Here is a 12,417-nt window from a genome sequence, read left to right as displayed (position 1 = left end):
CCAAATTGCAAACGAAACGCTTGTCTAAAACAACTTGATCTCCGCTATGGAGTCCATATCGCGACTCAGAAGCGTGCTTCTGACAAGTCTCAGCTCTCGTGGACATGGAGAACAAGAACTTTTTGATGAACTCATGATGCACAAACAGAGGCTACTTGAACTGTTTGAGGTAGGACAGAGTAGCCAGCAGGAACAACAAGAGCTACGAAGTGGTGAGCGCATTGCATCTGTATCGACGCGTAAAATTCAATGATGAGTCCATAGGAAGGATCACGATCAATGGCAGGTCATTCGCTGTCAATGCGGATTTTGCTCAGCAGGCAATATTCCTTGCTCAGCAGCTCAAGTCCTCCGAAAAATACATCGCGAGCATACTGCATTCTGTCATGAGCGAAAACCCAAATATAGGCCCAGTCGGTTGCGTAGAAGCTACAGTCGTTGAATTCCATCAAAGACGACGTCATCTGGTCGATTGTTTGCGCTACATCTTTGAGGCTGCAGAGTTGGCTGAGTTGCCAGATGCACCGCGACTTTACAAACGGCTGGATGCTTTTGCTAGGCAGGATCTCGTCCCACCTATGAAAGGACCAGGTGGAGAAGTATCGCTGGCATTGCGAATATTCAAGGAGTTAGAGAACTTGGGAAACACAGTTGCACGGGCGCAACAAGCACAACAATGTGCCGTGAGCAATACTGTAACTCCTTCTGGTGAGTTCTGCCTCGTCGTAAGATTGACCTCTAATAGACCACTATTGAAGGTGGTTCACCTACTCTGGGCTATGACATTCTCAGTGCACGCTGTGACTCGCTCAAGTATGAGAGACGATACCTTGCTACTGTCTACTTCCAGATTGCCCGTCTTGGATGTCTCACGGTCTATGACATCCGCACTTCCCTCGATTGGTTATCCGTGAATCCCAACGACGCCATGACATTCTATGTCTTGACCGCTATTCTGGCTGCCTTTGATTTGATGGACCCCTCGTCTATCGGTGGCAGGAATCGCCAACGCCTGGCTACGGACAACGCAATGATAACATATATGAGGCAGAAGCTCTCCCGCAACACGGAGTGGAAAGATACAGGTCTAAAAGCAACTGTATTGCTAAAGTGGACTCTCCTCTTAACCGAAACTCGTCACCGCGACCCATCTTTGGAGGCCAGGGAGGGTTTCAAGACAACAGAGCTGGAGACTCAGATTTGGAATGCGGTCCAGGGCGATGCTTTCACATATCTCACCACAGCGCTTATCCAGTTGTCAAGAAGCTCACCAGCAACGTCATTCGCTGCCTTCATTGAGCTTACGCCTGAGCAGGAGCAACTAAGAGAACCGCCTCACGAAGACTTTAAGTTGGCAGTTCTTAATGCTTGCGAAGCGCTGGTGCGCTCGGTGATCACATACGCATCCTCAGAGTTACGCAAAATCAAACAACGTCAAGAGGATATCGTTCTCGCCAGTGCACGTCTATTCCGGTCAGTGACACATTCCGGGCAAGACTCAGACTCTCAAGCAAATCCTCGCAACGACATCGCCATGCTATACTCGTTCATAGGTCTTCTATACTCCATACTTCCTCCCGAAAGAGCTCTGCAGTTCTGGGGGGCTACACCACTCACCGAAAATCATCGTCTCACCTACCTGGAGACTGCGGAGGCCAATGCAGGCAGGCTTCCTTCTTTCCTTCAGTGGGCAGTATGGTCCACACAGACTCGTGATATCATCATGACCACTGCGCTATACGACATGTTGTCTGGTTTAGCAAAAGGCCAACAATGCAGTGAGCTCGCATATAATTTTCTTGCTAGAGGTGGGGTAGAAGTCGTACCTGGAAGCAGCCTCGCTGCCAGCTCATCTCACTACAGCGCTGGTTCAGCTGTGTCCTGGACGCTCATATTCGCTCTGCTAGAATCCTGGGCAGTTCCTTCAACCAGCCCCAAGCCCCACCCACCTCCGCAACAGAACTTGGGGACATCGTTCAGTGGCTTCAGGTCATCTAATTTCGCCGAGTTCCAATCTACTTCCCAACAACGGCAGCAGCAAAAACAGGTTGTTATAGGACCTAATGATGTTTTACTTGCCCAATCATTCCTCCGCCTTCTATCTACGGTGGTTTCATGCTCGGTTGCTGTCCGCCTCGCAGTTTCCGGAAACGCGCACTTCAGGGCTATTCCAACGCTGGTCTCGCTGATACCCCTTGGGATACCCTTGGAGCTGAAGGGAGCGATTTTTGACGCCTTAGCAGCTTTTTGTGAACCTGGAGCGGGAGTTCCTGGAGTGGAAATATGCAGATCAGTATGGACATTGATGGAGCGTCTAGAAGTAATCAATGTCCGGGCAAATTCCTCCCGTATTGGTGGAGTGTTGCATCCCGTCAAGGGCGTCGAGGTGGAGTTGGACGAGGTTGAAGCTATTCACAAGCTCTATCCTGCTACGATTCCGTTCCTCAATCTCCTTACTACCCTCATTCACACTCCCAAACGCCTTTCCTTGAAGGACCTCATCACAGATTCGGAGCCATTGAACACCATTCCTGATGCCCTTGGTCAACCATACCGTCTTCCTGGAATTGGACCTTACATATCCTTCGTCATCGACAACGTTTTCGCCAACATCCCCCGGAGAGAGTACAGGCGGCCTTCGGATAGATGGCAGATGAATGACTTGTGCTTATCCTTCGTCGAGCGAGTCCTCGCCAGCTACGATCTGGAGTTATTGGTATCGTCAAGTGAAGATGTCGTCTTGAAGCGAGAGGCCGTCGTTCCCCTCCTTGTCCATCCAGGATATGATATAATGCAGCGTCTCCTGACAAACTCGCTGTTGCAAACCAGTATCTTGACGTACATCGTCGATGGCGTAGAAGGCTTTGAGAAAGGTTTTGCAGACGAAGAACCACATTTCAAGAATACGATTGTGCGCGTTTTGCGGATCGTTCACCGCGTTCTGGATATCCAGGATATCTTCCTTGACGTTCTCGTGCCGCTCCTCACGGAGTTTGATAGCTCACAGTTTGTGGGCGTTGCTCATGCTCGGTCATATTATACGCGTTTTGATCAAGCGTTGTCGTATGGCACACAGCATATTCCTGCCATTGCTGCGTATGTGGTGTACCCCGCATACCCTGAGCTTGTCCTCCTCGCGGTCAAGATTGTCACGCAGCTGTCGTCGTCGGTCAGCAACCTAACCACCCTCGTCGAGCGCAGCAATGACTCGGATCGTATCCGCAGTGGCTTCAAGCAATTACTCAGTGTCGAGTCATTTAGCGATGTGGATGCTAGTGAAACGCAGGCTGAACAGGTGACCGGTGCTGGTGCCCCTGATAGAGAAACGCAAGAACCACTCGATCAAGCGATACGGCTTGCCATCCTTGAATTACTCATCCAGAACACGCGACCAAACCGACCATATCCCACCATCGGTCATTTCCTATTGTTCGGTGGGCCAGAAAACGAGCATCAAATCCAAGATCCACACGCTTTGGGTGTGCACAGAACGTGTGCCCACGTCATCTTTGACCTTGTGAACGCTGGCGTACCCAGAGTGCACGGCAAAGGCAAAGATCATGAACGTCGACTTGCGCATCAGGTTGATCCATTGTTCATTTCTATCCCTGCTTTGGCCGAGCGCTGCTACCAGGTCATCCACCAGCTCTGTGTGCATCCACGAACATCAGAGTCCACCATGAGGTACCTCCGCACGCGAGACGACTTCTTCGCCCGCCATCTCGCAGCCATACCTTCCAAAGCCCCGGAAACGCTCGAGGAAGCCTGTCATTGAGGTCCTGTATCATGACGGTTCTCGAGTTATCACCAGCGTATCAGCTTTACGGTCATTCATGGGTGTACGCTCTCGCATCCTGGATTTAGTATCGCTTGATCTTCACGTCCTGACTCGTAAAGGCCACCACAAGGGTGTTTTGGAGGTTTTACAAATCATATTCGGTTCGGAGGCGACGGCTGGCGAGGATGTGCTCGAATGGGATGTGGATGCGTTGCAGCCATTCCAGGAGATGGGCCAGTCGCATCTTCGGATCATCGAGTCCGTGCAGTCCCTCAGCTTTGATTGGTCAGACAGTTTAACCGTTCATCCTGTCGACCTCGAGCTTCTCGGTCAGTTGAACCTCCAGTCCTGCATCCGTGTGGATGGCACCGGGTGCGAAGTCGTCGATAGATCTGCGCTCTTATCCCTGTTGACGCTTGCTCGGCGTTCCCTCCACGCCCAAGGCCGGATCACCAATAGCGCGCAGGCCGACAAATTGAACGCTGAAACCTCGTATGTCTTGGAGAGCTGTGCGATCGAAAACCATCGCCGTGAGGTCGCTTTTGCTGTTGCTACCGGATATGATGCGTGGTGGAGGCTATTGGACATCACCCTTACCAAGTGCTTCCAGCGTCTGCCGCACGACAGGCGCGAAAACATGCTCTTTGACTTATTGCACGTTTTACCCACTGCAATTCGTTCCTCTGACATCCAGGAACCTACCGCAGTTCTGCTCTCGGAAGCAGTACTGTCTTGCATCACGAAGCTGCGCGAAGATCGACGTCATCAAGTTATGCTACAATCTGCCGGCGGGGACACTGACGCAGGATCTTTGCCTGCAGAGAGACTGTTTGCGCTTCTCCGCAGCATCCTTGACTGCATTCTGGATAACAACCGTTCCGAGTTGGTCCGTGGCAACCTATACGCTTCTTTGATCAATTACTTCCACCTTATTGGAGGGAGTGACCAGAGGCCTTCGGGAGAAGCGTCATTGGAGACGTTCGGGAAGCACTCGATGTCAATGTCAATGTCAATGTCCCTCTCCGTTCTCTCCTCGCGCGATGATTTATCCCTAAATGATTCTCGATCCATGCGCGGATCGCCAAGGCCTGCGACAAATGCATCTGCGCTAGAGCTTGGTACGCTGGGTGCGTTAAAAAGCGTGCTCGAGAGACTGGTCACGATCATATCCCGGGACGCAATTGATGGCACTGAAGTGTGGAAGACTGTCGCTTTCATGCTGTTGGACTCCCTCGCTCAGCTGTGCCGCTCGGATAAGTCCCGCATGTTTCTTACATCTTTGGTTCGCTATGGGATTTTGTCGAACTTTGTTCAAGGGCTGAAGGAGGCGGAGCCGCAAATACAGTACATGCTCAAACCAGATCCAGGTGCGTGCACAGTCAACTTGTATCGCGAGGAAACTGAAGTGATAACGTAGACGATCTAAATCCTCTATATGTTTACGAGTCAAAGATGTCCTTCTTGATACGGATGGCACAAACGAGGCTGGGTGCGGAACGGTTACTTGAAGCTCGAATTTTCCCGGTCCTGAGTCAATGCGAGTTCTTGGATACGAGACCAGAAGCTGATCAGTCGTTTATGGGTATGTGGGTTTTCTCACTCAGAGGGTTCTATGTTCTAAGTTTGTTTTTTGAAGACCAAGACTCTTTCTTGCCTTCGGCGATTCAGCGATACCACCAGCTATTCATGCCTGCACTTCAGCTCGTTGCTGCGATGTTGACGACGTTAGGAGCTCAGCATGCCACTGCGAGCAGCCAGGTACGACTGATTCCTGACTTTTGTTAGCGGATGGGCATTGACTCTGGCTTGGCATCCAGGCACTTGACTTCTTATCAAGCCATCGAGAAACTATCATCATTCTTCTCAAAAATGATTCTGAAGAGATTGGCTTGTCGATCGTCCAGGAAATCCATCTCATAGTGTCGCTTAGCAGAAGCGTCCTGACGCTCGTCCCAAAACTCGAGCTGGTAAGCCACCGTTCGTATATATGCTCTACTACTCATGATTTATGTTCTAGATGTCAACGAATTCTGGGTTTGGTGGTATTCACGGTGCTGTGTTAGGCCTTGCAGCGCGGTGCCTGGGAAACAGAAGCTGGAGTCAAGCGGTCAAACCTCGGACGGATGCTGAGGTTTTACGAGCTAGCCTTTTTGCGTCCGGGCATGGATCGACTACTCAATTTGATCTGAGTTTGAGGCGCCAAGAACGGTTACTACTCAAGGCTATCGTGGAGTACCTGGGAACTGCTAGTGAATTCACTGGTAAGTTGGTTCATGTTTGGTCTGAGCGCCTGTTTGATTTTCTTTCGATTGCAGAGCCTGAGATTACACTGGTGCTTTCTCCTGTGGTCACGGTTCCCCGACATGATGAACGGTCGTCTCGTTTCGTAGGTGCGTAGTCGTGTTGCCTATATCACCCATCACCTACTTATATCTTGATGTAGCCACGATACCGACGGTCGGCGATGCTATCGAGGCGCTGAATGGACTTTGCGACGATCTTTCAGAGACATTGAAACAGATAGCTGACTTATCTGCTGAACTGTCCTCACGAGACCATATTCGAGTGGACAATATCCAAGAGGTACGTCTGTGTCTTGCCAAAGGATTATTTGAGATTTAAATATATAATCTGCAGATCGTTAGCGTGTCTGATCCAGCATTCCTTCAAGACTTAGACATCGCGCAGAAGAGGTCATTGATATTCAGAGAGTACGAGAGGTTCAGGAACGAGGCTCAAGATGAAGTTAAAAACATGCTCGGTGAGAATTGTCTTGGAGAGCTATCGCCGAGTGATATTAACTAATGCAAATACAGGTACTACTGAAATGGTATTACTATTGCTGTGGCGCCATCTCGTGAGCTATGTGGAGCGCGACTTGTCGAGCAGCGAAATCTCCGCGCCAATTATAAATATGAAGAGCACCCTGAGGCTTCTTCCGCCTCCGGACTCTGATTCGTTCAAGGCGAACGCTGGTAAACGATTGATTGGTGCTCTCGCGAGGTTATCAACATTGGATCTGGTACGTTCGTTAGCTTGAGCTAGCCTGGCTTTTGATGACGTGCCCGACAGACGGTAGATACGCTGGGGAGTGAGTGGCAATCATACCAAGGATATATTGAGATTATGTCACGGAGGTTGAGGGATACGGTTGGGTTGCATGAAGCTCTCGAATAGATGGGTTGTTGTTGTCGTCGTTTGTTGTTTTCAAAAGTACCGCACTGCGCTTATGATGGATTGATCGTCGTCGTCGGAATGAATAATGAGCAAGCACTAGATCTAGATATCGTGTGTGAGGATACGATCGTGTTGATTCATTACTGTTACTTAGAAAGGTAGCAGACTTCCTGCTCCCCGAAGAGCGATTTGTCCACCAAAGCGCAATGTCTGTGTACCTCCTGGGAAGTACGCCAGGACATACGCTACTAGAGATACTACCTGGACCACACCTGCTAATAGCGAACCCAAGTACGAGTGGACCTAATAGGAGTCGTTGAAACGGACCCTTGTGGTGATGAAAGAATACAAACTCACGCTGATGGAGAAATAGAGGGTCAAGCCCAAACTTGAGAAGTAGACGAGGGTAAATGGCAGTCGTTCTTTGGAAATCAAATGTTTTGCGTGGTTTAATGGTCCTATGAGGACTGAGAAACTTGAATATGGTAGTCAGCGATGATCATTCGGATCGACACGGAGTGGTATGACATACCCGAACATCACGAGCAAGCTCCCCAGACTGCGAGGGAGTTATCAACCGGAAGGTGTAGAACGAGAGAAAAACTACGCATACCTGAATGCCAAAGCAAATTTTGCGGGATTGATGGCGAGGAAAGGGAGGGTCATGAAAGCGACGAAGAAGCAGACTGCTGCGCCTAACAAGCTCGCACCGAACCCGAGCAGTCTGGAGATTGGAGTCTGTGCTGAGAAGACTGGTATGGTAAGAGTGAGTTTTGAACGCGTACCTCTCCCAACGTGACAGCGCAAACCATGCTTCGTCTTCGTTGGAACGTTCGCTGGATCTGAGAGGGATATAGTCGCCTGCTACAGCGTTGTAGAAGCGGGAGAATGGGTTTGATGATGGGAGTGGTTGCTGTGTTTGTTGAGAGTCGTCTGTGACGCCTCTGGCCCAGCGGAATTGAGATAGATTGGCTCTGAAGCTTTGTTCTGAGGATGGAGGCATGGTGGTGTTTACAGGAAAAGGGTACTATAGATGTGAAACGTGCCTGACACCAAGTTGGGATGTGTCATGCCTACGCCTACGTATACTCCTTGCTTCAAGCTTTAAGTTCCGCATTACGTCCAGTAATGCTCGATTGACACTATATTCATTCAGAACGCATATAATCAACCTCCTTCAGCGTTACAAGAGAGACCTATACGCGTCGCGGCCTCTTGCTCGGCACACAACTTCAGACACGTAGCGCCGCGAGTCATTTAACATCGAGTCTTGGGCAGAGCTTGCAGTTGAAGCCACGGGTCCCCACTGGTCTATTCAGCAAGTTTTTAATGAAGATGAGTTACGTCAACGCTTCACTATCGAGGACTGCGTCCCTCTGACGAAGCGTAGAAACAAGATTTTGAAGCAATGCCCGTTTTCGCTGGCAACGCTGTTCCCGTCGTCAATCAGGTACGTCATCATGTTATAGGGTTTCCTATCGCGAGCGTTAATCATTGATGCTCCGTAGCTTGCATCGTTTGGTGCTCTAGCCATCAGAATCGCTCCTCTTCCACAGGCATTCTTAGAGAACCCTTTAGGCTTCTACATGCTACAAGGTCTCATTTCCGCGCGCATTCCCTCGTATTCCAGTGATAGGCGTGCATAGCGTAAGTTTCTTTTATTCCCTTTGTATCACGTTACTCTGATTTTGCATCTATTTCGTCAACACGAACTTGCATTCAGGTTATCCGAGCAATAACTACCGGTATAAACCCTGGATAATACTCAGGGCATGAGGCATAGGATGGATCTTGCCGATCAGAACCTTTGAAATATGAGAGTGAAAAGTTAATTGGACGATTATATTATTTCTTCGTTCGACTCTGCCGAACGGTGTTGCTTATGAACTAAAATGAGGTTCCAGCAGGATAGATGACTTTGATTTGAGGATGATATTGGACCTAGATGCACCAGAGTGTCGCCGCAACGGGCGGGACTCCTCGGCAAGAGAGGTCGTTGATATGTAGGCCTTGAACAAGGTCACGGTGGAAGGAAAATGGTGGGAAACGTGCAGTCCGATCGAAAGGTGCTGGTGAACTGCGCCTCAAGCATGTTTCGAGGGTCATCAGGGGTTTCTTATCGTGAGCGTTAAAATCGAAATCGCTCTTGTTCCGGATCCGCAGGCGTTTCACGACTCGCGAGATGCCCGTTTCATCTTTGCGCAAGTTGTCCGCACATAGTGTAAGGTTTGTGGTCTCTCACGTTGCTCATCAACAATGATCCCAGGTGACTAGCTTGTCTACAATCTCACAATGAACATGAACTTGCATTCGAGCAAAAACTGTCGGTATAAGCCTTGGAGCATGACCGATGAGATGATCTATTGGATCTTGGTCCGAAAAGAACAATGATTGGAGTACGAGATGCATCTGATGCGACGATTATTGGACGATTGAATTCTTTCTTTATTCGCTTGCCGCAACTTGTAGGCAGTGTAACAAATATCGCCTCGAGGCCTGATGACCGTTGTTTTATATAAGGTGTAGAACCTTTTCTTACTACTTCGCTACATACGGATTCTTATCGTCAACTGCTATTCACAATGAGGAAAAAAAGCAACCCACCGAGGGATTCGACTCAAGAAACTCGCACATCTAATGAAGCAACAGCCAGTGGAGGCTCGGTACGTGCCTTACAAGGATCGCTTAGTCCACTTCACACCAAACATTGACATCCTTCGTCTAGCACCGACCCCGTGGCGTCCGTCGGTTGCTGAAGACAGTGAAGGACACCTTGAGGGTCGGTGAGTCCACGAGCATGCGTAATGAGTGTCCTGGAATCCGACTAATATTGCAACAAGCGCTCAAAGGATTCCCTTAACCGCGGCTCTGTTCCCCCGGATGTGGATCATCAAAGTGCTTCATCGACCTCGAATATCATCGAGGTAGGTTCTCCTTGATCTTTCCATTCAGTCTATGTTCTTTCTTAATTTCGGTGGTCGTGCTGGTTCAGGTTGCTCCGTCTGGCATAGAAGTGGAGGCTGAATCCCAATCGGCACTTCAGCATGCTCAACAATCTGCAAGACAGATGCATTCGCTTTCGGGACGTGTGATAACCGTGACGTCTGCTGCCCAAGACGCACAAGCAGATCTCACCGCTGCTGACGGTTTCCAGGACACATATCTCAAACCCCTCAAAATATTCGACGATGTTATAGGAAAGATTGCGAATGTATGTAAGCCCTGCTCTTGAACGGAACCGGATTAACCCGGTTCCCCAGGTACATCCATATGCAAACATGGCGCTGGGCGTGCTGTCCTGTGCAGCTAAAGTATGTTTTCTTTCTATCTTTTCCTATCTTACACGGCTCATCAATCATTTATGCAGATTATTATAGCTCAAGCGGATCGCGACGCAGCGGTACTCGAACTTCTCAACAAGTTGGGTGAAGTTTACAGCTTCATAACACAAGACAAGATGCTTGGCCAAATTTCGTCGATGCACGCTATCCTCGGAAAGATTTCTCAGCAGACTCGTGAATGTGCGCATTTTATCAGCAATTATTCCAAGATTACCAATTTTTGTGAGTATTACATACTGTTGCGCTCTGTACTGTCTCAAGCTTCTACCAGGGAAGAGACTCGGAAAAAATATCATCTCGGAAATGACAGATACGATCGTAAAGTACAATGACATGTTTGATAGACTCATGCAAAACTTTCGTGACCAGGTTGCTCGCGACATAGCCATACACATCCAAGACATAGCTATACATGTCCACCGCACCGGTAAGGGTTTGGATCTCCTCATGACTTGACATATATTCAAACTTTTTCAGAGGAAATATTGGACCTCAGTGGAGTGACTTATGCAGATGGTGCGGGTTTAGATACCAGGAAACAATGCCTTCATGGGACGTGCACGGAAATTCTTTCCCAAATCATGGAATGGGTCAACAGCACCGGGGACAATGTTCCACGCGTGCTGTGGCTATCTGGCCCTGCAGGCAAGGGCAAATTGGCCATTGCCCACACCATTGCTAAGTGGTTCGAAGACATGGGAGGACTCAGTTCATGTTACGCTTTTGACCGCCAGCGAGAAGCAGATCGTCGCCATGAAAAGATCTTTTCCACCATCGCGCAAGACCTGGCTGACTGTGATCTGGAGATGAGGTGGGCATTAGCAGATGCAGTTCAAGTTGCGAGTTCACTCAAGAAGACAGCCAATATCATCCAACAATGGCAGAAGCTTCTTATTGAACCATCGGGGAAGTCATCTGGGTTGACTGGGGAACCCATCGTGATCGTGATCGATGCACTGGACGAGAGCGGTGTAGCAGAGACACGGAGAGACCTGCTCTGCATTCTAGTGGGCAAACATCCAAACACCGCCGTTCCCAAAATCACGGACCTCCCACACAACTTCCGTTTCATCGTTACCTCTCGCCTGCTTGGTGACATCAAAGACGAGTTCTACGGTGTTCAGCATATCAAACACATGTCCATGGATGATATTCCGACAGCACTCGCAAAGCGCGACATCCGTGCTTACGTACTCAAGGAGTTGGAAGGGCTGGCTTTTCAGGACAGACAGTTCGCAGTCCTTGCTGAGAAAGCTAATGGACTTTTTGAGTGGGCGCGTCTCGCCTGTGGGTACATCAGAGGATCCCATGTGGGGCTATCTCCAATTGATTGCTACGACACTGTGGTGTCACCCGATCCTTCTGAGAAAGGTGTGCTGTTGCACGACATGTATCGCCTCATTTTAAGGGATATCATGCCCAGGGATACAATTAACAACGTCCAACCTTCGCAGAAATCTCGTGTGAAGATGCTAGCGAGATTCCGCTCAGTGATGGGACAAATATTAGGCACAGCTGAACCCCTTTCTTTAGCTTCCCTGAATGCCATGAGGCACCATTTTCCAGCAGGAGAGGACATTTTCGACGTGGAGCTTGTAGTAAAATGCATGGGATCCCTCCTCAGCGGCACCACCGACCCAGATTCCCCAATTTGACCCCTTCACGCATCCTTCCATGATTTCTTGACGGACCAACCATCCAGCGAAGAGTTTTTCATTGACCTGTCAAAGGCACAACACGACCTTGCATTCGCATCACTTCGAGTGATGGAAAATGATCTTCGCTTTAATATCTGCAATTTAAAGTCGTCGTATCTGCCGAATTGCGAAGATCCCGGGCTGCAAGATCGAGTCCAAACATGCATTTCCCCACATCTGTCATATTCCTCTCAATTTTGGATTTCTCACGTACGTGCCACGGTCTTCGACGAGGAGCTCACAAAAGAAGTAAAATTATTTTTCAACCACGAGCGACTGTTTTTCTGGCTCGAGTTACTTGCGCTGATAAATGCGCTCAGTGGTGCAGTTCCTACCCTTGCACTCATTGGACAGTGGCTAAAGGTGAGTACATTGCTACTGGGTGCCAGCTAAAGCGCTCACGCGCAACCACAGGGTCATTCTG

The 12,417-nt window shown here is 49.3% G+C and overlaps 3 protein-coding genes across 3 annotated transcripts; 2 read left to right on the top strand and 1 right to left on the bottom strand.

Moving 5' to 3' along the window:
* Window positions 1-46: 46 nt before the first annotated feature.
* EDB93DRAFT_1292004 (nucleoporin Nup186/Nup192/Nup205) lies at window positions 47-6,955 on the top strand (the record flags this gene model as incomplete). Its single annotated transcript, XM_041454569.1, has 17 exons — window positions 47-212; window positions 265-708; window positions 759-2,716; window positions 2,747-2,770; window positions 2,798-3,767; window positions 3,802-3,837; window positions 3,865-4,502; window positions 4,524-5,145; window positions 5,196-5,360; window positions 5,415-5,536; window positions 5,596-5,745; window positions 5,796-6,039; window positions 6,094-6,168; window positions 6,222-6,361; window positions 6,416-6,539; window positions 6,595-6,800; window positions 6,851-6,955. The coding sequence occupies 17 exons, from the start codon at window positions 47-49 to the stop codon at window positions 6,953-6,955; spliced, it is 6,189 nt and encodes a 2,062-aa protein (XP_041306065.1).
* A 150-nt stretch (window positions 6,956-7,105) lies between these two features.
* On the bottom strand, window positions 7,106-7,958 carry EDB93DRAFT_1241468 (Got1/Sft2-like family-domain-containing protein; the record flags this gene model as incomplete). The annotated part of the gene is made up of 5 exons (XM_041451878.1): window positions 7,106-7,258; window positions 7,313-7,430; window positions 7,488-7,514; window positions 7,569-7,679; window positions 7,741-7,958. 5 exons carry the CDS (start codon window positions 7,956-7,958, stop codon window positions 7,106-7,108), a joined length of 627 nt encoding a protein of 208 aa, XP_041306064.1.
* A 1,579-nt stretch (window positions 7,959-9,537) lies between these two features.
* On the top strand, window positions 9,538-10,522 carry EDB93DRAFT_1105281 (uncharacterized protein; the record flags this gene model as incomplete). Its single annotated transcript, XM_041447489.1, has 7 exons — window positions 9,538-9,618; window positions 9,681-9,734; window positions 9,805-9,879; window positions 9,948-10,166; window positions 10,216-10,266; window positions 10,323-10,476; window positions 10,506-10,522. The coding sequence occupies 7 exons, from the start codon at window positions 9,538-9,540 to the stop codon at window positions 10,520-10,522; spliced, it is 651 nt and encodes a 216-aa protein (XP_041306063.1).
* Between the last annotated feature and the right edge of the window lie 1,895 nt (window positions 10,523-12,417).

The sequence above is a fragment of the Suillus bovinus genome (genome assembly GCF_016758785.1).
Source record: "Suillus bovinus strain UH-Sbo-P2 chromosome Unknown EDB93scaffold_42, whole genome shotgun sequence".
Lineage (NCBI taxonomy): Eukaryota > Fungi > Basidiomycota > Agaricomycetes > Boletales > Suillaceae > Suillus > Suillus bovinus.
This window is presented reverse-complemented; position numbering and strand designations above follow the sequence as displayed.